The sequence below is a fragment of the Dryas octopetala genome, chromosome 6 (genome assembly GCF_963921425.1).
Source record: "Dryas octopetala chromosome 6, drDryOcto1.1, whole genome shotgun sequence".
In the NCBI taxonomy this organism is placed as follows: Eukaryota; Viridiplantae; Streptophyta; class Magnoliopsida; order Rosales; family Rosaceae; genus Dryas; species Dryas octopetala.
The window spans coordinates 11,758,377-11,784,490 of NC_141371.1; the positions used below are offsets into that span (position 1 = coordinate 11,758,377).

Consider the following 26,114-nt stretch of genomic DNA (forward strand, 5'->3'; position numbering starts at 1 on the left):
AAATATGTTATTCAACCGTCAATCATGCTCAAATGGATGGTAGGAAATCAATAATAAAAAAAAAAAAAGGATGGTAGGAAATCAATAATGTAACATTTTATATTAGTGAAAAAAGTAATGTAACATTTTATATAATCAAATCATCAAATCCCAAATGAAATTATATTCGAATTTATGATCCAAATTCATAAGAAGAGAACGTAACATAAGATGCAAAGACAAAAAAAACCCCCAATGATAGATCCTACGTGTCAATATCTGGAAGGATCGAGGCTGGAAGTTGCTCGAAGTTTAACGCGGCTGGGGATATATAAACCCACACCAACCTCATCTCTCTCAGCTCACGTCCAAAACACAAAAGCCATCACTGAGAGCCATTGCTAATTGCTCTCAAGGACCATTACTTCTTTGCTTCGTTTTGCTAAGCTTCACCTTCATCTCTCTCTCTTTCTAGAGGCTTTAACAAAGCTCTGCCTTCGGAGTTTCCTTCTGGTGAGTGCTTGGTATTTAGGGAATCATTTTGAGCTTTGATTGAGAAGGCGGTGGTGTGAGCTGTGTGATTTCTCTGTTTGCTTTTTCACGAAGCTCTCTTTTGGGTTTGGTCTTCAATGGCAGCTAGTGATAATTTGATAAAATAAACCCTCAAACTCTTCCGAAATTACTATATACATATATCTGTATCCGTTTGAGCTCCAAATTAGCTTACCAGCTGTGAATTTCACCCTTATGTTGATTCAACATCTTCAAGTTATTGTTTGATTCTTATCAGTCAGCTTCAAAGGGTTATTATCTGTTTTTGGTTTATTTTTGACAAAAAGTTTCAGTCATTCAGCTAAAAGCTAAAGGCTCCAAAGTTCCAAACTTTGTGGTCCAAAGCAAACCAAACTTGATGTTGATTCAAAATCCTCAAGTTATTTCCCTTTTTGCCTTTTGGGTTTTGTTTTTCTGTGTCTGTTTTCTGCAAACCGCCTCAAATTTTCATAATTACCAAATAAACCCCTTTGCCAGCCTGAAGCCACCCTATGCTTACCTCCTTTGGGTTCTTAATTTTTTCCATTGGTGGCAACTTTTTGTTTCCATAAATTATGTTTTTTTTTTTTTTTTAATAATTTTGTTCAATGGCTGAAATTGATTATGAGCATAATTTAGAATTCCTTATCTGATCCAAGGTGGTTTTGTTGAATTTTGTTCTCACCATATATGGTATGGTTGTTTATGTTGTGAGACAGAATTTGGGTGCTCAACAACCATGACGGTCACTCCAAACATTTCCATTAACGATGGGAACCTTGTGGCTCACGGAAAAACCATCTTGACAGGAGTCCCAGACAACATTGTGCTGACACCAGGATCTGGGGTGGGGCTTGTTGCTGGTGCTTTCATTGGTGCCACGGCCTCCCATAGCAAAAGCCTCCATGTCTTCCCCATGGGTGTTTTAGAGTAAGTACTTTTAATTCTCACTTTGAAATTTTGAATCTTTCTAAAGGGGGACATAGATGGAGATTTTGAGCAATAATTGGTATGCTTTGAATTTCAAACATGGTAATAATTATTTCATTAATGTGATGGATAGGGGTCTCCGGTTCATGTGCTGTTTTCGATTCAAGTTATGGTGGATGACTCAGAGGATGGGAACATGTGGGAAAGATGTTCCTCTGGAGACCCAATTCATGCTTGTTGAGAGCAAAGGAGGCGGTGAAGGAGGTGATCAAGATGATTCCCCTACCATCTACACTGTCTTCCTCCCTCTACTGGAGGGCCTGTTCCGTTCTGTTCTGCAAGGCAACGAGAGGAATGAAGTCGAGATTTGTCTCGAAAGTGGTGAGTAGATTATGGCCATAAAACAAGTATCTGGTGTAGGCTATATGCTATACACACTCTGTCTGTCATTCCATTATTTAAGGCCATGTCTTCCCGTTAATCAGTCCCATCCTCCCGGCCCATAACGAACGAGATGAACCATCTGAAATTGTGGGGTGGAGCTGTCATTAATGCAAACACATGAGGCTGAAGAAACCACCCACAATCACTATCAGTCAATTCAAATGAATCAAATTAATGGAGTTTAAAGCATTTGGGACAGAAACAAAAATCGAGTTCGAAAGAACCGAAACGACTTGCTTTTTGGGTGTGTGATTGGTTTTGCAGGAGATAATGATGTTCAGACCAATCAAGGCATTTGCCTTGTTTACATGCATGCGGGAACCAATCCATTTGAAGTCATCACCCAGGCTGTACAGTAAGTCCTTAATTTTCATTTCAATGACTTTCTTATCCTCATTGCAAATCTGCAATTATATCTCCAATATTTGTTTGCCGATATTATTATCCTGTTGCTAGGAAAGGTAAATAGTTTGGTTCTGTTTAGGATTATGTCTTTGCTTTTTATTTTGGTATATGACTCCGCGTTTTCAATAAAATTAAACAGGTCTGTAGAAAAACACATGCAAACTTTTGTTCATCGTGAGAAGAAAAAGGTAAGAGCATCTCCATTTTTTCCTTCTGTAATTGGTGTTCTACAATTGGAATGGCACAGCGCTAGTGTTGCTTGGATGAATCTCATTTCTGTTCTGTTGGGTGCATGCAGTTGCCTGCTTTCCTTGACTGGTTTGGTTGGTGTACATGGGATGCTTTCTACACTGATGTCACTGCTGAGGGTGTTGAGGAAGGCCTTAAAAGGTAACAAGAAATGATATCATGGAATGAACTTTCTATTTACTGTAAGTTGAATTTATAACAGATTTATTTAATCACTGTGTTGTGTTTTGGAATGCTTGCAGCTTAACTGAGGGAGGGACGCCACCGCGATTCCTTATAGTAGATGATGGTTGGCAACAGATTGAAAGTAAATCCAAGGAGTCTAATTGTGTTGTACAAGAAGGAGCACAGTAAGGCCTTTCTGTCTTGTTTCTCCACGTTAAATAATATTCTTTAACCAGTTTTGATAGTGTTCATGTTGATATCTTTCCATGTGTGTGATTGGCATAAACAAGTTGGAAGAATTGCTGTTTTTGTCGTCTTCTAATCTGCAATCATGTTGGGTATGGTGATTGCGACTATGATTAGCATAAATTCATCACCATACCCAACATTTTACCCCTTTTTTGTCTTCTAATATGCAATCATGTATTTTGTTGGTTCCCACACATTGCTGTTTGGTCTTATTAATTAAAGGAGCTGGTTAGTAATTGCGAGCATGTTACTTTCAGGTTTGCAAGTAGGCTGACAGGAATAAAGGAGAACGAAAAATTCCAAAAGAATGGCCACGACACTGAGCAAGTTTCAGGCCTGAAGCATCTTGTGGACGGAGCCAAGCAACATCACAATGTGAAGTAAGTGTACCTAGTTGATTGGTTACTTTCAATATTTTTTTTCTCTAATGTTACTGTTTTCAATCACATGTATAATCTCACGCTAGTACGAGTGCTGCAGAACTGCCAACTGTTCTTTATCAACTGTCTTATATAGATTTTTTTTTTTTTTTCCTTACCTCATATACATGCACTGCAAGGTCTTTCTAGCATTTAGAAATCCATGAATTATTGGTCTTCGCAATTGGAGGTCATAGTATAGACGTTATGGAGAAACATATTTATTACGGTCTTCAGATTTATAATATGTTACTAGTTATTTATTGGAAATTAGTGGTGGTGAAGATTATGATCACAATAAATGTTGAACGGGGCCTTTTCTTTTAACCAATAAATAGAGGGGTATAGTCTTAGTAACATCCCACTATCAATAACGGACGAGGTAAATAATTGAATGTTTTGTAATGCTAAACTATGTACTTTGCTTGACATTTTCTGATGTCTTACCCATTAGAAGATACTCAGTAGTAGTACTATTACTCATTAGTTTCATTTTATATTTCTTTCTGGCACAGATTTGTGTATGTATGGCATGCTCTAGCTGGTTACTGGGGTGGAGTGAAACCAGCTGCCGCTGGCATGGAACACTATGACACTGCTTTGGCATACCCAGTGCAGTCTCCTGGTGTGATGGGCAACCAACCAGACATAGTTATGGACAGCTTAGCTGTTCATGGTCTTGGTCTGGTGCATCCGAAGAAAGTTTTCAATTTCTACAATGAGCTTCATGCGTACTTGGCTTCTTGTGGAGTGGATGGAGTTAAGGTTGATGTGCAGAACATCATTGAGACTCTTGGGTCTGGTCATGGTGGTAGAGTTTCTCTGACCCGCAGCTACCACCAGGCACTTGAGGCTTCGATTGCTCGAAACTTTCCTGACAATGGATGCATTGCTTGCATGTGTCATAACACTGATGGGCTCTACAGTGCCAAGCAGACTGCTGTGGTGAGAGCTTCTGATGACTTCTACCCCCGAGATCCTGCTTCTCACACAATTCATATATCTTCTGTGGCGTATAACACCCTTTTCCTTGGAGAATTCATGCAGCCTGACTGGGATATGTTTCACGTAAGTAAAATAATGAAGCATCTTATGTCGATTTTGTTTGTTCATTATGCTTTGATACTGTCTGATTTTTGCTGGATGTTGATCTATGGAAACCTAGTGAGAAGCCATTTCCTCGTGGTACCTAAAATTAGTTTGGGATTTTGTACCTGCTCATGTTATTTACAATCATGTTATGGTTGTAAAAAATAGTTTACTTATGCATATTGTTCTATTCTATTTGGTGAAGGCTTGAATTGTCGATAATTATGTTTGTTCAAAATTTACAATTGCTATGTGTGCGGTTACGTGCAGTGGTTTCTAATGATTGTACTTGACATTCACTCTCATTTAATCGGAAGAAAGCCAAAAAATATTGTAGCTTTTTATCATTTGGTATAGCATGTGATATTGACGAAAGAATCTTTACTTTCCAGAGTTTACATCCAGCAGCAGAGTATCATGGTGCAGCTCGTGCTATTGGTGGATGTGCAATCTATGTCAGGTAATGCTATGCTCCAAGAAAGTTTTGGATTTCTTTTGGCACTTCATGGAAATATGAGTTCTAATGCATGTTTGCGGCATTGCTCTTAATAGTGATAAGCCAGGAAACCACAACTTTGACCTTCTGAGGAAACTGGTCCTGCCTGATGGGTCTGTCCTCCGTGCCCAATTACCTGGCAGGCCTACCCGTGACTGTCTCTTTGCTGATCCAGCAAGAGACGGGACCAGGTTTGTTCTGTTTCCTTTCTCTCTTTGCTTCTCAACTTATGTGGGTCCTAAAATTTAGACCTGTAATACCAAACCTGATGCGAATATTTGTCTTGTTTCTGCAGCTTGCTCAAAATATGGAATGTCAACAAATGCTCTGGTGTGGTTGGTGTGTTCAACTGTCAAGGTGCTGGTTGGTGCAAGGATACAAAGAAGACCCGCATCCATAATTCATCTCCTGGTACCCTCACAGGTGCTGTCTGTGCCACTGATGTAGACATCTTGGCTCAAGTTGCTGGTGCTGATTGGAATGGAGAAACAGTAGTTTATGCCTATAAGTCAGGTACAAATACTTTCTGAAAGAAGTGAGTTTGAAAGAAGAACGAGGTCTAAATGCCATGGTAGCAATTCTCTAGTAGCATGCCAATATGATAGAGCGGCAAACTTTTTAGGAGCAGAACTACTTACCTTGGTTATAAATTGTAACGTATTTTCCGAGTACTTCCTGATATTCAGCTTTCTAACTACATGAAACTTCTATCGACTGTCAGGAGAGGTGGTTCGGTTTCCAAAAGGTGCTTCAATGCCAGTGACGCTTGATGTTCTTGAGTATGAGCTTTTCCATTTCTGTCCTCTCAAGGTTAGTCTCTCTACAGATGCTCCCTTTTTTTCACACTGCAATGTCGACCATAGCAAAGGGTTGACTGAATGATATGGTTTTCTATATTGCAGGAGATTACATCCAACATCTCATTTGCGCCAATAGGCCTGCTTGACATGTTCAATTCCACTGCTGCTGTGGAGCAGCTCGAAATCCATTTGGCTTTTGACAAGAAACCAGAGATTGCTGATGGAAAAGTTTCGTCGGAACTTACCACTTCTCTTGGTGAGAACAGATCTCCAACTGCAACAATTGCCCTCAAAATCAGAGGATGTGGAAGGTTTGGAGCTTACTCTTCCCAGCGTCCACTGAAGTGCAACATTGACAAAGCTGAGACTGACTTCGAATATGACTTTGCAACTGGATTAACAACCTTTACCATCCCAGTCCCGGGAGAAGAGATGTACAGATGGTCGGTAGAGATCCAAGTTTAAGTAGTCTGGTATTAAGAATTTAGTTGTCAGGACATTGCCATGGGGATTGTTGGGTGGGGGGTTGTGAAATTCCGGCATATGAATAGAACATGTGGTTAGTTTGTAAGGTGGAGGGAGAGACCCTGCTCGGGAAATAACTAAAGGAGCCAATGTTGTTCTGATTTCTCTGGAATAAAAGTACCCATCTTTTCTACTCAGCATTGTGTTTCATTCCTTCTGTTTTCTTAGCAACAAATAGACTTTGTGCCAGTGACAGACTAAAATGCCTATCCTTGCAGATAATGCATCTCCCCATTATTTTACAACCCGAGCTTGAGCACACAACCTTTTCCTTTTTTGTTATTAATTGGGTCATGGTTTGCATGTTAGATCAATAAAATCCACTTGTCCTCCACTTTAAGGGTGATCAATACTTCATTGGACGGTTTAGATAATACACAATGGACATGCTAAATGCTATAACAAAGATAGTAGTTTTTGATAAAAAATGATGTCCATTGCTAAATGCCATAACAAAGATGGTAGTTTTTGATAAAAAAATGAACTACAATGGGAGAGATTTGCTAAATGTTTGGAGATGGATCTATGATACCATATTTTTTACACAAATTTTTAATAGGGTTCATTTCATATAAGATTTCAACGATTTGAACTGTCAATTTTTTAGGTCTCAATTAAAAGATTATTCTTGCAAAAAATTAAGTAAATTAAAAAAGGTCCGTTGATTTTAGGTACCAAATTATAATGTTTTTTCATTTTAACTACCAAAACATTTATATCATTTTACTTTAGGTACCAATTTTAAAAAACATGGTTATATGGAGCTGTGACTGTCTAACAGTCATAACTTTTTTATTGATTTGTTATTTTTTCAATATTTGCAAGGCTTAAACTTTACTATTTAGTCTTTGAGTTATATAACTTCATCCTCTAAGCCTAAATCAAAAGTATTAAACTCTTAAAAATTTTAAATTTTTATAAATTTGAAACAGTCACAGTTTAATCACAATTGTGATTGTTCGACAGTCACAACTATATAACAAACTGATTTGTGACCTAATCCAAAATGTCTTACTCTAGGTTAGTACCTAAACTAAAAAAAATTAGTGGCTTGCTGCTTTATTGAAAAACTATTGATATTTGGTATTTAATCCTAATTTTCTAAATTAAAAATTATTTATCTACAAAAATTAAATGGTTAATATTTCAAGTGTTTATTTTGTTAACCACTATTGACCATTTAATCTTTGTAGGTAAATAATTTCTGATTTACCTAATTTTTTGTAAGGATGATCTTTTAATGAAGACAAAAAAATACACGATTCGGATATTTGAAATTTGATATACAATAAACCCCATTAAAAACTTGTGTAAAAAATATGGTGCCACAAATCCGTCCCAATGTTAATTTTAGCAATTGCTAAATTTTGGTGCTAAATTAAACAAAAAAATTTAGCATAGCAATCTCTTGAATCAAGACAAGTGTGAGACCGGGCCGGAATAAAGTGGAGGAAAATGCTATGAGTGAAATCCATGTGGCGGCTTCCTATTGGGCTACTTTAGCTATAGCTTATGTGCCATTGGAGCAAAACTCACAAAAGCTATAGCAAAAGCCAAAAAATTATGTTAAATATAGCATTTAGCATAGCAAAACCGATTGTGCGCTCTTAGTATTCATTTTGCTAGCAACGAAGTAGCTACCTTGATTTAAAGATTTAGGAGCTCAACAGGCACATGATGAAATGTGCAGGTGGCTGCCATAGGCATTATGCTGCTTCATTGGGCCTCATTGATTTGTATTTCAGAAGCATCAAGCCCAATAACACTGTAGATTCCCAGGCCCAGTAGTTATGGACTTATGGGTTAGCAATAGGCCAATATTTCATACTTGGATGTTGTATGACATACAACAGAACTGATAGTTTACAAACAAATCTATACTCTAGTATGAAAAATTAGATATTCTAAGAATTACAAGTACATTTGTATATCACATATATTCATACAATAAAATTTGTAATTATTTTGATATCGGATTTATGCTCATAGCAAGTTAGAGAAAAAGAAAATAAAACCGATTTTTGTAAAAGTCCATATAAAAAACTAAGCTTAATTATCGATTTACCATCTAAAATTGTAACTCATTCTCATATTGTCATCTGAAAGTTTTTTTGTCCCAGATTACCACCTATAACTTACATCCATGTCCTATTTTACCTTATTCCGTCAACAATTCCATTAAAAATGCTGACTTGCCGTTAATGCTAACGTGGCGCGCTACACACGCCACGTGTCACATCTTTGCTTTTATTTTCGAATTTTTATTTTCCTATTTTTATAAACTTTGAAAATTAATTAAAAATAGCTCCGAACTCAGAAAAATACACAGAAAATTCCTACGAACTCGTCTTGACTAGTACTAATTTACTATGGGGTCAAAATACCAATTTTTTCTCTAAAAATTTGGAAAGTCCAAATTTATTTCTAGAAAATTAAAATAAATTTCCTTCTATTAAATAAATTTTAGAATTTTCATAAACTCTCGGACGAATTTTCAAAAATATTTTGGAAATTACCAAAAGCCTGTTTTAGAGAATTATTTCGAGACTTTACAGAAATTTTAGAATTTTTATAGAATTTATTTTATAGAAGAAAATTTGTTTTCCTCTAAGACCGAGAGGTCTTTTGGGTAGCAAGTGTTCACGAGAAATGTATTGTTAGTTTTTAGAAGACTAATGGTGCAGACCTCATATTTTTTGGAGTTCGGGAAATTATCCTATGAATTTCCAAAGAATCTAGAGTATTTTAATTTTCTAGAAATAAATTTGGACTTCCCAATTTTCTGAAAATTTTTAGAGGGAAAATTTGTATTTTGACCCTATAGTAAATTAGTACTAGTCAAGACGAGTCTGTAGGAATTTTTTGTGTATTTTTCTGAGTTCAAAGCTATTTTTAATTAATTTTCAAAGTTTATAAAAATAGGAAAATAAAAAAAATAAGAAAAATACAAGAACAAATGTGACACGTGGCGCACAATCAGCGCGCCATATCAGCAATAATGGCCAAGTCAGCATTTAATTTTAACGGAAATGTTGACGGAACAAGGTAAAATGGGACACGGATGTAAGTTATAGGTGGTAATCTGGAACAAAAAAACTTTCAGGTGGCAATATGATAATGAGTTACAGTTTTAGGTGGTAAATCGATAATTAAGCCAAAAAACTAATATCACAAAAATTACACAATACATTAACATTAATATATGAAACGTGCATCTTATGTGACCGAAAGATATATATGAGTGAAATGCTTGACAAATCGTATAAGAAACGATATACGAAATTAGAACAAATTAGTAAATTTAGCATTTCTATATGTACCATCAAATCACATACGTAGTCTACCGGTATGTTGTTAGTCCAAATTCTAATAATAATAATTTGCATGTGTATCTAGTCATGGTTAACATCTTTGGTGGCTTGCAGAGGATTATAGCTAGGTTTAGGGTCTTTGTCTTTATTGATCTTTAATCATTATCATCTTATATATACTTTCTTAATTACCTTACTTAAGTAGCCAACATGATGAGGGTTTAGAAGATTTTTGGTTTTCGCTCCATACCATGATGAGCAACTACGAAATAACATGTCATGACAATCATCTTAGTGTATACGACTCTATATCTGCAACTTGTAGTGAAAGTTTTCAGTTTGATTTTGTATAATTTCAATAATTCAATTTATCTTAACCAAAAAATAATAATAATTCAATATATAGACTATGTATATATAGATAGCTTATTTTGTTCTTAATTGCCAACGTTATCTTACTAGATAGACTTGATTGCAAAAATTAAAACTAGGTGTACCCCAGTGGGAAACCATCCAAACGTACTATATATATGAAGATCACAATTATAGTTTCCCTTAGAGAATATATATGCAATGGAATATATCTTACTCCAACGTGAATGATTTGGTAATGGTCTAACTAGTAAGGCACATATACATTCATTAGGGAAGCAATACGCCATGGAGTTGTAGTCCGTTGTTGTAGAGTATCAATCAAAAGTTTGGAGTCACCCTCAATGATAAGAGATGAAATCTGTAAGTGTTGTGCCCACGTAAGCCCGTATATATGTTTTAACAAAAAAATTCTCGAGTAAGGCTGTCTGATCACGTGTATGGTAAATTCAGTGCTTCAGCGCTATATATACTGTTTATTTTAAAAAACTATAAATTTTACTTAAAATAAATATATATAGCCGTATATCATAAAGGTCGCACTATATACGTGGCACCACTGCCTTACCGAGACCTAAAGAACATATGCATATCCAATAGGGATACATCCTGCAACTGTCGATCACTTGACCACAAGTGTGGCGAATAACAAAGCCAGCAACAACATGTCCATCTCTCATAATAGATCCATCAAAGTTAAGTTTAAAACTATTCTCATCAGGAAGTGGATGTCATTTAATCCAAGAATAAACCTTCTGTTGCTTCTGAGGCCTTAGTTTAATTATGACATGCAGTCAAAAAATCGTGAATAGTTTCTCTAGTCGAAGAGGCCGGTGGTAATGAAGGCCAATGCGATAAAACCCAAACAAGTACATTATGATTAGCAGCAGGTGGAAAATCAATAAAAAGGCTCGTCTTTCCAGGCCTTGAGCAAATGAACAATTCTGAAAAAGATGAGTAATGGATTCAGGTTCTAGTTAAGGGGACACGGATTAGAAATAGAAGAGCCAAGTAAATATTTTAACGAGCTAATTAGAGATACACCTATTTCTGACTTCTGAGGCCCAATTTGATATTACTTACTTCATCCTTTTGATAAACACCCATTTTTGAATTTGTTACGTATAATTATCTATTTTTCTGCATAAAATTCATTTTGTGATTTTCACTTTTACCCTTTGAGTTGAAAATATGTATATTTTAATTTTGACAATTAATGTCTTATTTCAAGGTATTGTCATTTAAAAATTTTGTAATTAATTGCCATTAACTTTTGAAGTTGAATATCATGACCAACGTTAATTTAAAAATTAAGAAGAAACATCATTTACGTTTTTCAAACATTATTAAGCTTCCATCCTCACCTATTCTCTAGGTAAATAACATATTATTTTGCTTTGGTTGTGTTTAGTTGTTTCTTCAATCTTCTTCTTCTTCTTTTTCTTTTATTTTCTTCTTCTTTGATATTCATTTTCTTTTATTTTTCTTCATCGTCAATCTTCGATCTTCTTTTCTTCCTCCCATATTTTTCTTTGATCTTCTTATTTTTATTTTGAAACACCAAGCCCTCCATGATTGTTGGTTTTATTTTTCTACCTGAGTAAGAGGTAATGAAACCATTGGTATATTTACCTCAAAAGGAGGTTGGATTTGGGGGGATAAGTATTTTCTTCTTAACCTGAGTAATATGTATCTTCTTCTTGACCTGAGTGATAGATATATATATATATATATATTTTTTTTTTATGTATCTGAGTGCAAGGTATTTGTATTTATATATATATATATATTAGTGCTATATATATGTGTATTGTGATGAATTTGTTATATTTTTATTAGCTATATATTTTTATTTTTAATCCAAAGTGGAGGCTTACTGTGTTCATTTTTTAAATTTATATTATAGGTATATTATATGTATATTGAGTGTTTAATTTTTTTTTTTTTGTATTTTGTTTATATGCTAATGTGAATTGGTAACAAATATTTTTTTGAATTGGATGCATGAATCATGAAATTTCATCAATAAAAACATTCAAAATTAGGAGTAATTTTATTACTCCTAATTTTGAATGTTTTTATTGATGCAATGATATCTGATGTCAAATTGAAGCAATGATATTTTATGTAAATATCCACAAATTCATGCTTACACCATTATCTAACGTGGAAAAAAAAAAACCATACACACATTTATTTAGTTACTTGGCCTACTCTAAATGGAGTATTGAAAATGAAAGTATATCTAAAAGACCCGTTCATGTTATGAGATTACGTTCTTCGCTGTCTTAAAAGAGTGGTTAGTTTCATATTAACTTAATAACCAATTAAATAGTGTTGAACACTAATTTTTGTATATATTTATATCCAAAATGAGATATTTAATTAGAAGAGAAAAAAAACGTAGATATAACACAGTGCACAAGAGATTAAATAACATTCTCATATATATATATATATATATATATATATACGGTGACATCTATAGGGTTTCCTATTATTATCGCCAAAAATTAAGAAATGTCATACTACATTTTTGGTTCGTATAGTTTGGGATAAGTTTACTTTGGTTTGTGTCATTACAATTGTACCAATTTTACTCATGTAGTTTTCTAATAGTTACAATTCGAGGAGATGTGCTTAATTTCGTCAAATTCGTTAACAAAATTAGTATGTGATGTGCAAGATTCAGAGTATTGTAAATAGTGACAATGAAGTTAAACAACTAGATCAAAAGCATAAAATACTCTCACCTTTGCGATTCAAGTGCTATTTTCGTCGATCAAAATTGACGAAATTAAGAATGTGTTTTCGAATTGCAACCATTAGGAAATTATAAGAACAAAATTGACACAATTGAAATTATAGGGTCAAAGTGGAACTTGATCCAAACTACGGGACAAAAAACGTATTTTGCGATTAATTAGAAAAGAAAAAAGGGATGGCATGATTGGCATCAAGAAGTTGATAGGGTACCAAAAGTGATGACATCGAGTTCATCGATCACTCAGTCTCTATAAATATAGAAACTCATGATGGCATTTTTCTCACCAAATCCATATCCCATATATGGATGAGCATCCATAATATTGCGTGCCTTTGGGGACTTCCTACTGATCATATCTATTAAACAAGAAAATTAACGATGGCTCTTGACAAAAATCTTATCCCATTCTTTATTTTCATCCTCCTCTCTTTTGTTTGTTACAGTTGCAGTTTGAAAGAGAATTACCAACTTGACAATTATGTTGATGAAGCATCTGGAACATATGATTCCCAAGCGTATCCTTCTTCATACTTCAGCACCATCGATGACGGCAGCAACTTCATCACTGATCATTTGATCAAGCAAAGTACAGATGATCATGCCATAAGTTTGAAGAGCTTCGATAAAGATGTGGCCACTTCAGCAGCTTCGGTTGAGATCACAGTCGATGTCAATAATTTTGGAGCTAAAGGTGATGGACTTACTGATGACACAGAGGTAATAATAATAATAAAAGATAATTAGGATTAGGTCCTTTAAACAAAACAGTTTTTAGATGTTGACCGGAGGTGTTTTAAAATTTATAAGAAAATCTCTTTAATTCATAATAATTTATAAAAAAATTCTTTTAATTCATAATAAAGTTCTTTTAATTTATAAGAAAATCATTTTAATTTATAATAAAATCATTCCTCGATTTAAAGGGTATTTCCCCCAATTTGAAGGATTTTTCCCCTCCTAGGCTGTAGAGTAGGCTTTGTAGAGGCTGCATGTTAGGTTTTAACTCTAAGATTTTGGACTAGCATAAAGCCGTTAAAGAAGAAAAATAAAGGACTTAATTAAAAACCCTAAATCACTACCGGTTTTAGTCTAAGAAAGACTCATAAAATGGACTATAGTCTAAGTATCCCTAATAATAATACGTACCCATTTCCTTTTACATAGCATTTTGATGCGTAGTTCTGATTAATTTGAAAATATATTCACTTGTAACAGTACGTTATTAGTTTATGTTTCTCCAGCTTATATATCTATGTGTCACTGTGTGTGTATATATATATACACAAATTTTCTCTGCAGGACGATATAGAGCTTTTTATGTTTTTTTTACTATTTTTATTTAATTTTTGAAAGGATTCACCATTTATATTAAATGTATATTTGTCATTTTGATAAGGGTTATTTTCATGCATATATAGTCCAAGTTTTCTAATTAAGTAATCTTATTTGTATGAATTGCTTCAGGCGTTTGAGAAGGCTTGGAAGGTAGGTTGTTCATCTAACATTGAAGCTGTTCTGGTGATGCCCCATAAGAACTATCGTCTAAAACCAATTAGATTTTCAGGTCCTTGCATATCGAAACTTACGGTGCAGGTGAGTGAAATAATTAATATGCCTATTTGGGATATTATCTTGCATCAAATAAGAATATACTTAATTGATACACTCTTTAGATTAATAATCTGACAATATAATTTGTTAAACTATATTAAAAAAAAAACAATGTATTATTTTTATGTTGCAGCACGCACTAGGATTTGTAAGTATAGGGTGTAGAATATAATTTTATTAAGAAAGGACCTTTCATAGAGAGGGAGATCTCGAAATGAGATTCCTAGAACTTATTTTCTGTAAATTTGAAATATATTGTGTCAAACGTGTTTTACCCCTGTTTTGCAATTTGTAAAACGAAAAACATTACCAAACGCCCCCTTATAGCCTTATACTCTATGTGAATAAGCGGTCTATATATATATATATATATCAAATACAATTTTGTCTTGGAAAAATTTCAGATTCATGGAACATTAGAAGCATCCGATGATTCGTCAGACTTCAGCCAAGATGGGAGACACTGGCTTATCTTTGACAGTGTAAGCAATTTATTCATTCAAGGTGGTGGAGCCATCAATGGCAACGGGAAACAATGGTGGCAAAACTCGTGCAAAATCAATATATCTATGGTATTGTCTATCGAAAATGTTTTATTGTCAAATAATGTTATGTTGTTAGATTGTGAATCTGAATTATTGATTGAGTTGACTATTGACTAAATACACGGTCCAAATTTACAGTTTAGTAACATAACATGCAACTAAATAAATTCAGTTGTACAAATTGCTTAATTAATTAAAGGGCAGATTGCAATTTAGTAACTCAAGTATATCTCGGATTGCAAATTGGTATCTTCAGTTTAAATTTCAATTTTTACATACCTCAACTTCTATTTTTTGGCAAATATATATCTCCGTTAGGCATTCCGTCAAAAAAGTCGTTAAATGCTAACGTGGCTATGATGTGTTGCATTGTTGGCATGACCTTAATTTATTTAAAATAGCCACATGAATAAATAAATAATTAAATATTTTTAAAATAAAAATAAATTATAAAACACAACAAAAAAACTCACAATTATAAGTAAAAAAACGAAACAAACACTGATCACCAACCTTGTGCAGATCGGTGATTCCCCAACAAATCCCCAAAAAAAAAATTGTTTCTTCTTTCTTATTTTTCTTCTACTACTCTCTCATCATCTTCATCTTCACTTAGCAATAAAAATAAAATTGAAAAACAATGATAATTTTGTAGGTAAAACAAGAACACCAAGAAACAAAAAAGTTTTGGAGAAATTATTTTTTTATAATTTATTTTTAAAAGTTTTTATAATTTATTTATCTACGTGGTTATTTTAAAAAAAATTAATTTAATGCCAGCAATGCATCATGTCATCACTTAACATTTTTCTTGACAAAAAATTTAAGAAAGGTATGTATATGCCAACTTGCAATACAAGGTGTACTTGAGGTGCTAAATTTCAATTTACCCTTAAATTAGTGCTAACTCTTACTTATGAGTTCCAATATTGATTTGCAGCCCTGCAAGGATGCACCAACGGTACATATGTTTACTATAGGATCTTGAGGTATTTGCATATATAAGGTTTTCTGAAATTAATTAATGGGTTAATTACAATTTATCCCTCTAACTATTGGAGGTTTACACTTTGCCCTTCAAACAAATATTTTTGACAGTTAATCCCCATACTATGTTGCGTCAAACAAAAGGCCATTAAAATATAGTCTTCTCCATAGTTTTGCATAAGTGGCAATTAGAGAGAAGACCAGGTCCCATTTAATGGAACATAGTATGATGGGTAAAGTGTTAAAAAAATTAATTTTGAGGGGCAAAGTGCGAACCCCCCAATAATTTTGGGGATAAATTGTAATTAACCCTTAACTAATTTACATATTTTGGGTGCAGGCAGTCACATTTTATAAGTGCAAGAATTTGACGGTGAAGAACCTGAAGATACAAGATGCACAACAAATTCATGTGTCTTTTCAGAAGTGCATCAACGTTGAGGCTTCCAATCTCTCAATAACTGCACCAGAGAAAAGCCCCAACACTGATGGAATTCATGTTACAGATACTCAAAACATACTCATCACAAGCTCTGTTATAGCCACAGGTACTCTTGTAGTACTTCAAAATATTGAGAGATTGGAAGCCTTTATCATATATATTTACCATATAATTGTTAATTTTAAGCTGAATAGGTGATGACTGTATTTCAATTGTAAATGGATCCCAAAAGGTGCAAGCAGCCAACATAACATGTGGGCCAGGTCATGGAATCAGGTTAAGTTTGAACTCTTTGCTCTGGTGACCAAATTTTCTTGTCAAGTTAGGGTAATGTTTTCTTGTCATTTATCTGTCAGTTTCAGAGATTATTGATCTGGATCAAACATTCAAATAAGAATCCATACATTCAATAGTTCATATTATTTGGCAGGAGAAAATTTCCCATATTATATCTATGACCTATCAATATAATCAGTAAGTAACTGTCGCATTCCACACTGGTCCAAATCATCCCAATTAATTTCATGTGTTTATCCCAACTAATGTTTTCTTGTTAATTATTACCCAAACTGATGTTTTCTTATAAGATATTTTTCATGTTAGACGTACTTTGAACTACATTTATTCATGATCGTTAAGCAATTTTCATACTAGCTGTCACAATAATTGGTAATAAAAAGTTGGGGTAATAGTTTGTGTCTCTAGTATTACTCTATATATGTAGTTAAACAAACATATTAATGCTTGTCCAAATTATGGTGACCTCAGTATTGGAAGCTTGGGATCTGGAAATTCAGAAGCTTATGTTTCAGATATTAGAGTGAAAGGAGCTAAACTTTATGGAACCACAAATGGAGTCAGGATCAAGACATGGCAGGTAAAGTTCAAATCGATATATATATGTATATATATATATATATATACAAGAGTGCTCTAAAACTAATTGGTTAGTAAGTTAATACAAAACTAACCACCCTATTGGACTCACTGCATAATGTAAACTCAAAATCTGAACCGTCTATTTTTAAGACCCTACTTCAAAGATTTATCCCTGTAAAAATCTCTAAAATCTCTAATATATATATAGAAGTACTAATTAATTGAGCTTTGAGTACAAATTAAACTATTAAAGTACATGCAACAACCAGCCCCATAATGTTATATTGTTATGCAGGGAGGGTCTGGAAGTGCAAGCAACATCACATTTGAGAACATTGAAATGCATAATGTTACCAACCCCATAATAATAGACCAAAACTACTGTGACAGAAAGAAACCATGCAAACAACAGGTAATATCAAGCCAACTTAATTCATCACTAGCTTGATTTAATTTAATTCCTCATTGATCAAAATTAATTGTATTAATAATCACAGAGATCTGCAGTCCAAGTGAAGAATGTGGTGTACAAGAACATCAATGGAACAAGTGCCTCAGTTGTTGCTATAAAATTGGATTGCAGCAAGAGCTTCCTTTGTCAGGGGATTGTGTTGCAAGATATTAACCTCCAACACCAAGGAGGGGAAACAGCTAAAGGTTTATGCAACAACATTAATTTCACTACCTTTGGAGTTGTTTCCCCATTCTGTAGCACATTATATATACAACCGGCCAATAGAATCTCACCACCTCATGAATTTATATAAGAGCAGTAGCAGTTATTAGATGAACATTATATTGATCAACCAAAAACACTTGGTGCTGATATTCATTGAACATTAAAAATCTATAGCATTTTCTGGGTGAGAAATTCTCTTATAAGTATACAAGTTTGGATTAGAATTTCGTGAAACTCATTGAAGCGATGAACATTATCTTGATCAATTATTAGAATGTATCCATATTGTAGCAATGCAAAACCTGTTCTCTTCTTCAATACGGTCCCAATATTTATTAAACTTCTTTAGAATTTTCTTGGAGCATCTCCAATGCTCTCTCATGCCATTTCTATCAAGAGGTGGTAGGCTTATTTTGATTCAATCAATCTTAAGTAGCCTGTTATGTTAGTGGACAGCTTGTCCATTGAATTGTACATGTTAATGTGTTTCAATAAAATTCAATTTTTTTTTTGAAAAAAAAAAAAAAAAATGCAGTTAGGATTAAGGAAGATACATTTTGTGTAGAATTGCTCCTAATGAGATTCACCTATCAAACTGAACGTAGCAGTGATCATTACAAGTTTATTCGATCTTAAACCATATTTGTATTTTTGTTTGTGTTTGTGTTTGTGTTGTTACACGAAGATTAGAGCTAAGTGAAAATATTAATAAGACTGTGTGTATATTTTTTTACCTCTTTTGGTTTGAAAACTGCTTGGGGGGTTGTTGCAGACTTGCAGTTGGGCTTATCAGCCATAAAAGAGTGGGAGGCATAAAAAGTTACAACAGAGTTGAAACAAAGCGACCACAGTGGGAGTCGAACCCACGACCTTTTGATCCGAAGTCAAACGCGCTAATCCACTGCGCTATGCGGTCATATATAAGCATTTTGAGCATGAGATATAACATGTACCTTGTCTGTTGTAGTCACCTCCTATTTGTAACTTCTAAATATTCCTGCTGGTACAAAATCCATGTATCCTATATATTAAAAAAACAAAAACAATTATATATACCACTAAAAAGTGATATAAAAATGTGCTACAAATTGGTTTATCCATATTTTATTTAATATTGCGCAGTCTTTAGTAAATAAACTTGTGTAGTGTTTATTGGCCAAAAAAAAAAAAAAAACTTGTGTGGTGTTTAAAGGAGATTAGAAAAACAACAATCCTCAGATGAAGAGTTGTCTATGTCAGCTGTGGAGTTTTGTCAATTTCTTTGTAGCAAACAGATCTTTTGAAAGTGTAGCATGGACCTATTTTAGTCAGATTTGGGATGGTGCCCTGAAAGCCTTTGAAAGATCTGTGGCAGAGAATGAAGAAGCCAATAGGATGCTGAACCGATCAAGATCAGCTTTTGAAAAGCAACGGTCAGATTGTGTGGAATCATATATTTACTTTTTCTGTGAAATATTAAAGTATGCTTAAGGCACACCCAACATGAAGTGCTGAAAGCAATCATGAGTAGTTATGATAAACAAGTAGCCCATTGGGGAAGGAAATTGCAATGGAAGTTCACCTCAATACATCTATGACTTGCAATTAGAGTGTAAATGTATCGAAAACAATGACTGATAAAAGAAATAAAACAATGGCTTGATTTTGTTGAAGTGCTAGAATAGATTTCTATTATGAATTATGTAAAATATTTCAAATATGCAGAAAGTGTGTGTGTGTGTGTTTTTTATTTATTTATTAATCAACTAGTGTTGTTTATGAGATTTGAACTCAAAACCTTCTCCGATAAAAAAGAGATTGGATACGACTAGACCAAATTGTCATTGACAGAAGAAGAAGAAAGTGTGCTTGACCCTAAATCCTAAATGTAGGTGTTTCATCCTAAAGTAATAAATTCTAATCTGAAACTACTTAAGTGTTTTTCACATTGTTGGGACTAGAAATTTTAGAGGAACTAAAACAAGAGAATAAGGAATGAAAACCAGTTCAATTGAAAAGCAAAAATTCATCAGTAGGGAACACACACAAATATAGTATTATAGTTTATACTGCAATTCCTACAATTTCTTGCACTAGAAATTTAATAAGGTCACCCTCAAGCACATGTGGTGTTGCAATTCCTGTCTGTTGGGCCCAAAACTCTGGTAATTAAATTAAGATAACAAGCCCACCTATGTTCTATGACTAACAATATAATTAATGAGATGGACTACCTCCATAGCTCTAGCTCTCTAACTCTGCTTTGCTTCCCCTTTAATTTAGTTTCTTGTACTTCACCTCATATTACATACATAATTTATGTCCATTTTCATCACTTCTTTGCTTCTTCTGTTGCTGCTGGCTTGGACTGTTCTGCAGCTGGTGCTGGAACTCCACCATCAATGCAACTCCTGCACTTCCTCTCTACCCATCCTTCTATGTCATGCTCACCACTGCCACCAAGATGCCTTCCACCACATAGCCTTGCAACAATCCCTGCAATCACACCCACTATTGTGATCACTGCTAAGACAACCACCAGGGTCTCAATGGATCTATGTGTGTAGTGACTTGATGATGATGAGTCCACCACTACTGTAGGTGGTGGAAGCTGATCATTTAGCAGCCTTGCCTTTGGAGTCCCCATGACCTTGAACAAGTACATGTTCTACTATATATTCTTCTGCAGGTGATGAAGATTGTCTTTGCTATGTATGTTGGTGCTTTGGGATGGTATAGAATGAGATTAAGTGGAAACTCTGAGAGTGAGAGAATGAAATAACTTCAAATAAATGTGTGGAGTGGTGGATTAGAACATTGTTTGGAAAGTGAAGTATTGTTGTACTAGAATCAAGCAAGTAGGAGCATGAAAGTGATGCTAGATTGAGAAACAAAAGGCATGAAATGGTAAAGAGACTACCAGATGAGAATGAAAAAGAAACAAGTGATGCTATGGAGTAAATAATGCATAGACAGAGAGAGAGAGAGAATGGTATTGTGAAATTGAAAATATTTTCACGCTTACTTTTGGTACTTTGGATCTTCTTTATGTGATTATTTCACATCTATCTTTTGTATACTTTTTTGCTTTGGATTTTCTTTTCTAGTTGGTGTGGTTTTTGAGCTGCAAAACATGGATGAGAAGCAAACGGTCTTGAAAGTTGAATCCATATTATTTATTTATTTTATACGTATTGAGGGTGTTTGTATTATGTCAGTGGTGTCTTGATTTGCTCTGTGATCCCCAAAGTAGAGATAACTTTGATTTCTCTTCCCAATTTGTCCTTAGTGGTATCACATGTTAATTGTCCCATATGTGACCCCAAGAACCAAGAAATATTGCTCTACTTATTTTCCCTTTCTTTTTTATGTGCAAATTTCTTTTTTCAACATCCCCAGTTTGTCTCTACCATTTAGAGATGTGAGAGCTATAGCCTTCTCTCTCAGACATGGAATGACTAGTTGGCTCATAATGTGTCAGCATCTCAGAAAATTTGATAGAAACTTTATATTATGATTTATGACCGTTTCATAAAGCAAGTCTTGACCAGTCTGCAGCCTACATGCCAACACTCAAGCAAACCAAACCAAAGTAGGCTATAAACTACAAATTGCCATTACTATCCCATTAATTTTTTGCAGAAAATGTGGATGAGTATCTGGAAAGGTGATTAGGGTGTGTTTTGGTTTGGGCTTTACCAAACCGGATTATATAATATTCAGAGAGAGGTTATGATTAACTTAAGATTGATGCATTTTCAAAGTGATCACTTTCCTTATATTTATTCCTTAAGTAGAAGGCGTTTCATCTATTCTTCAATAGTTTCTTTCAAAAGGGCTTATGCCTTCTTGGTAAATCAATCGATTTTGATAAGATTTTCACAATTCAATAATCAAAATAATGAAACCGATGAATATAGAAAAAAAAAAAAAAATCGGTTTGGTTTTAGAAGAAATGGGGAACCACTTAGAGCATATGGCTGGGAAAATTTACATTAAGTGTCTTCAAAATTAAGATTCAATATCGATAGGTCTAAGAGCATTTTCGGCTCTTTCCCTATATTTCCTTTAAATATGATGATAATTTTGGGAAAAAAGGTAAATTTGGAGAAGGGTTCTCCAATGCTAAAGTTGAGATTTCTCCAAATGATATAAAAATTAATTTGACTGTTGGTTGTTTGGGGAGAGTTTTGGAAGCCCCATCTATTTAACTTGATTTGGAGAAATTTTTAGAAGATGCTCTAAGACCTTATAAACTTTTATTAAAGACTTTGCATTCTAGATGCGAGATCTCTCAACAATAAATGATAAGTTAAATACTAGGTCTACAGATGTAATGAGGCCCTCACTAGTTGTACATGTTGGAATCCAACTATTATCATTTTCATGTATAAAAGTATTAAAATTAAAATGTTTTATCACGACATTATGAAATTTTACTTTTTGTATACACATTTTTATGGGTCAATGATACACATTATGCCTGGCCGAAAAAAAAAATGATACACATTATGAAATTTTTTTTACAACCTATGTGACATATTCTATACATACTACATCTTGCATTAAGAAGACAACAATATGATGAGAACAAATTCTCATAATAAGTTAACAATAAAAAGTTAAGAAAAATATAATTGACGTAGGATTAGTCAAAGTAATAATTTTGGGTTAATTCTAATTTTGAATTTCCTATTTTAATTAGGATTAATATTAGTTTTTCTAGTATGAGGAGTTTCCTTTATATGTTCCTAATAAGAATAGGGTTTGAATTAGTTTCCTTTGTTAATTAGGTTTTCCCTTTTATTTTATTTTTCATAGTAAGAGTAATGTGGTAGAACACTAGACTCTCAAATCTTATTTTCCCCATCCCTTAAGTCGAGAAAAAAGATGTCACCATTTCAGATAAATTAGATTTTGTTTTTTGTCAAACATATAAATTAGATTAGACAACTGTAAATCCCTATAAATGAGGAATATTTGGAGATTATATTTATAGGCATCAACTGTTTGGCATCATCTTCTATAGATTTGACTTCAGCTCGACAAAGACTCGGGTCCGCATATTTCTAAGCCCAACTCTCTCGGGTCCTAATGGGCTTTTTTATCAGACAATAAAAACTTCGATATATATATATTTTTTTTTTTCTGGTTTTGAAAAGAAATTTAGGGGCGACTTGCAACGACTCTGCCTCTTGGCGTGGACTTGGGAGAATTCCGCGGATTCGGTGCCCGTCTGTATCCGCGGAACGAAATATCGGAAGGGAAAGCTTTCAGTTCAGACATCCAATTCCGATATCTCGGAACGGAACCGGGACTTCAAAACTCGATCAATCTTGCTGTTGCTGACTTTGTGTGTTCTTTGATTCATAACTATACAAATTTTGAATGGGAACTCCGGAATTCCCAGATCTGGGAAAGCATTGCTCTGTCGGCGATTGCCACCAGATCGATTTCTTGCCCTTCACCTGCGATGGCTGCCTTCAGGTATACGTCCATATTTATTTAAATATCAAATATTTGAAAAATACTTGGCTAGTTTCAATTTTAATATTGTTTGTTGGGATTGGGCTTATGCTCTGTTTGGTTGCTGAGGAAATGTGGAATTACCCAAAAAAAAACTAAAGGAAAATTCAAATTTTGGTGAAGAAAGAAAAAGAGTGTGTGTCAATTTACATTGAATTGTTGTTTCCTGAAGAAAGAAAAAGAGGAAGGAGCCGAAATAAATTGATTTCCTATCAAAATTCAAATGGATGTTCATTTTAGTGTTAGTTGGAACAGCATTCTGTGGAAATTTCCAGGAAATTTCTGATGAGGCCTGTGCTTGAATTGAAAGTTTTCGGCTTTAATGGGCGATTGTTCATTTCTGAATTGCTATTCTTATCCTAAATATGTTCATTTTGGACTCATGTTGAAATACCGTGAAGCTGAAATGTCGGATATTTATTCAATGTTTTCTGATATTATCGGAATTGCAAATTTCTTATGAGAAAATATGTGAATTGAAAATAATTCGTCACATTGAAATTATTAATTATAGGTTAAATTGGAGGTGTAATTTTACTTTCCTCTTGAAATTTCAATATAATGTTAAATATGAAGATGCTAAAGTATGTATTAGGTATTAATGTAGTATGTTGCCTTTTTTTCTTTTAGCAATACTCTGTTTTGGGGAGTATAGATTGATAGTAAAGGGAACTGAAATTATGGTGCACTTTTATCTTCCATAATGGTTTTGTATATGAAATATCAAATACGATATGCCTAGTTGTGGAATGTTGCGTAGTGATACTTTTTTTAAAGAAAAAATTGTACAGGGTATATCTAGTGAATTTCACGTACATTTGGTATATTATTGTACTTACCCTTCATTATATTAACTTTATTGTCATGGTACTGATATAACAATGATGTATGCCGACTTAACAGAGTAGGGGTTACGATGTGTTTCATTTTATACCATAGTTCGTATATAGGTAGGTTAATACAATTATACAACAGAGTAGTCTTCAATCTTTCCGTCATCATTCATAATTCCAAATTGTGGATTATCATTCTCTTGCATTATTTCTGCTTCTTGGGAATTTCGATATTAACTGAAGCCTGACATTTTACAGGTATTTTGTTTGGAGCACCGAAGCTACAATAAACATAATTGTTCAAAAGCTGACAGAAAAAATGTTACTGTTGTCATCTGTCCCCTCTGTGCCAAAGGAGTTCAACTAATTCCTGATGAAGATCCGAACATTTCTTGGGAGAGACATGTTAACACTGAATGCGATCCTTCTAATTATGAGAAAGCCACAAAGAAGAAAAAATGTCCTGTCCCTCGCTGCAAGGAGATCTTAACATTCGCAAACACAATCAAGTGCAGGGACTGCATGATAGACCATTGTTTGAAGCACCGATTCGGACCTGATCACAATTGTCCTGGACGCAAGAAACCAGAAGCAGGCTTTCCTTTTATGGGTCTTTTAAGTAGAAGTAAGAAAGAAGAGACAAGGCCCAACCATGCTCCTGCTGCTGCATCTTCCCAGTGGGGTACTAGTTTTCTTAGTGCAGCTTCATCTTTTCGGGCCTCAGCTGAAGCAAGCGTGGCAAAATTGAGTAGTGAACTCAGCCAAAAGTGGCAGATAGCAAGGGATGGAGTGGGGCAGAGCAGCAGCAGTGGGAGTAGAAACAAGGAAGTGGAGGTGTGTCCGCAGTGTGGTGCTAAGTTTTCCTCGGTCACCACACTAGTAGAACATGTGGAAAAAGTCCATGAAAAGGGTGGCAACCGAGCTGGAGTTAAGAAGGTGACAATTGATGTCTGCCCTAAGTGTAGCAAAGGATTTCGTGATCCAGTAGCTCTAGTGAAACACGTTGAGAGGGATCACGGTGGTACTTCAAGAGCATAGGTATCGTTTTTGGAGAAAGTAATTATATTTTCTATTGGATATAGCTTTCATGGTTCACACCGACAAATGCATATATCTTTTGAGCATTCAGTCAGATTATTTGAGTTTTAAGCTGTAATATTGAATACAAAATTGTTCTTTTGTGAATACTGATCACTAGTTGACAGCCAAACGAGCTTTGTGTAATCCCTTTCTTTTTAGAATTTTTTGGCTGCGTATCTATAATTTACAGGAAGCTTGGAATTTATAATAAATGAAGTTAGAATTGCCATAAGATTGTAACCCCTCTCTATTAGCGAAATATTGTTCAGGAACAGAAAAAAAGTTCTTAATTTTTCTGATTTACTTTGTTAAGCATTTTGTACATCTGAGTGAAGATGGTGCATTGATGCTATTGTTTGAAATCAACTGCTTCAAGTTGTGGACCTGCAAATTGGCCACATAAGTGAATATTGTTGTTTGTTTTATGGGCAAATTACACAAAAGTATCTAGGGGTGGGCATTAATAACGGAAATACCGAAATTGACCCGTTCCGTCTCATTCCGTCCCGATCAGTCCCATCCCGAAATTTTGTTCTCTCATCCCATCCCGATCCCGTCCTGTCCCGTTCCTAAATGGGATGGGAACGATTCTGATGTTTGAAAACTATCTCGTCTCGTACCGTCCCGAATTATATTTTATTTATTATTTGAATTTTAAAACTTTTTTTCTCTCTCTCCAACCATTTATTTATTGTTTAAAATTTTACAACTCAGGTCTCCAACCCATGACAACCCAGGTCTCCAACCCTCACTTTCTTTCATTCTCTCTTCCTTTTTCTCCCTTCTCTCTTCCTTCTCTCTGCAACCCATGACAACTGACAA

General features: G+C 34.3%; 4 protein-coding genes and 1 non-coding gene across 5 annotated transcripts; 3 read left to right on the top strand and 2 right to left on the bottom strand.

The window, feature by feature from the left end:
- The first annotated feature begins 331 nt into the window (after positions 1 to 331).
- On the top strand, positions 332 to 6,418 carry SIP2 (seed imbibition 2). The gene is made up of 14 exons (XM_086249364.1): positions 332 to 492; positions 1,230 to 1,440; positions 1,574 to 1,821; positions 2,149 to 2,239; positions 2,429 to 2,477; positions 2,588 to 2,679; positions 2,781 to 2,888; positions 3,210 to 3,332; positions 3,887 to 4,439; positions 4,853 to 4,920; positions 5,013 to 5,147; positions 5,252 to 5,469; positions 5,678 to 5,766; positions 5,859 to 6,418. Exons 2-14 carry the CDS (start codon positions 1,250 to 1,252, stop codon positions 6,219 to 6,221), a joined length of 2,328 nt encoding a protein of 775 aa, XP_086105490.1. The 5' UTR covers positions 332 to 492; positions 1,230 to 1,249; the 3' UTR covers positions 6,222 to 6,418.
- A 6,691-nt stretch (positions 6,419 to 13,109) lies between these two features.
- On the top strand, positions 13,110 to 19,344 carry LOC147282407 (polygalacturonase-like). Its single transcript, XM_086248209.1, has 10 exons — positions 13,110 to 13,448; positions 14,196 to 14,324; positions 14,747 to 14,914; positions 15,828 to 15,848; positions 16,215 to 16,422; positions 16,511 to 16,592; positions 17,085 to 17,193; positions 17,491 to 17,607; positions 17,693 to 17,903; positions 19,142 to 19,344. Exons 1-10 carry the CDS (start codon positions 13,110 to 13,112, stop codon positions 19,342 to 19,344), a joined length of 1,587 nt encoding a protein of 528 aa, XP_086104335.1.
- Positions 18,717 to 18,790, bottom strand: TRNAR-UCG (transfer RNA arginine (anticodon UCG)). The gene has a single exon. It is a non-coding gene; the product is annotated as a tRNA-Arg (tRNA).
- A 783-nt stretch (positions 19,345 to 20,127) lies between the features above and the next one.
- On the bottom strand, positions 20,128 to 20,518 carry LOC147282409 (fission regulator-like protein). Its single transcript, XM_086248210.1, has one exon. The coding sequence runs from the start codon at positions 20,516 to 20,518 to the stop codon at positions 20,186 to 20,188; it is 333 nt and encodes a 110-aa protein (XP_086104336.1). The 3' UTR covers positions 20,128 to 20,185.
- A 2,502-nt stretch (positions 20,519 to 23,020) lies between these two features.
- Positions 23,021 to 25,588, top strand: LOC147282410 (zinc finger (C2H2 type, AN1-like) family protein). Its single transcript, XM_086247434.1, has 2 exons — positions 23,021 to 23,340; positions 24,471 to 25,588. Exons 1-2 carry the CDS (start codon positions 23,242 to 23,244, stop codon positions 25,248 to 25,250), a joined length of 879 nt encoding a protein of 292 aa, XP_086103560.1. The 5' UTR covers positions 23,021 to 23,241; the 3' UTR covers positions 25,251 to 25,588.
- Positions 25,589 to 26,114: the final 526 nt, after the last annotated feature.

Coding starts and splice junctions, on each gene's coding strand:
- SIP2 (XM_086249364.1), top strand. CDS start 1,250: ATGACGGTCACTCCAAACATTTCCATTAACGATGGGAACCTTGTGGCT. Junction 2,478..2,587: donor TTCATCGTGAGAAGAAAAAG/GTAAGAGCATCT, acceptor GGGTGCATGCAG/TTGCCTGCTTTCCTTGACTG. Junction 5,767..5,858: donor TCCATTTCTGTCCTCTCAAG/GTTAGTCTCTCT, acceptor TCTATATTGCAG/GAGATTACATCCAACATCTC.
- LOC147282407 (XM_086248209.1), top strand. CDS start 13,110: ATGGCTCTTGACAAAAATCTTATCCCATTCTTTATTTTCATCCTCCTC. Junction 14,915..15,827: donor GCAAAATCAATATATCTATG/GTATTGTCTATC, acceptor ATTGATTTGCAG/CCCTGCAAGGATGCACCAAC. Junction 16,423..16,510: donor AAGCTCTGTTATAGCCACAG/GTACTCTTGTAG, acceptor TAAGCTGAATAG/GTGATGACTGTATTTCAATT.
- LOC147282409 (XM_086248210.1), bottom strand. CDS start 20,518: ATGTACTTGTTCAAGGTCATGGGGACTCCAAAGGCAAGGCTGCTAAAT.
- LOC147282410 (XM_086247434.1), top strand. CDS start 23,242: ATGGGAACTCCGGAATTCCCAGATCTGGGAAAGCATTGCTCTGTCGGC. Junction 23,341..24,470: donor CCTGCGATGGCTGCCTTCAG/GTATACGTCCAT, acceptor GACATTTTACAG/GTATTTTGTTTGGAGCACCG.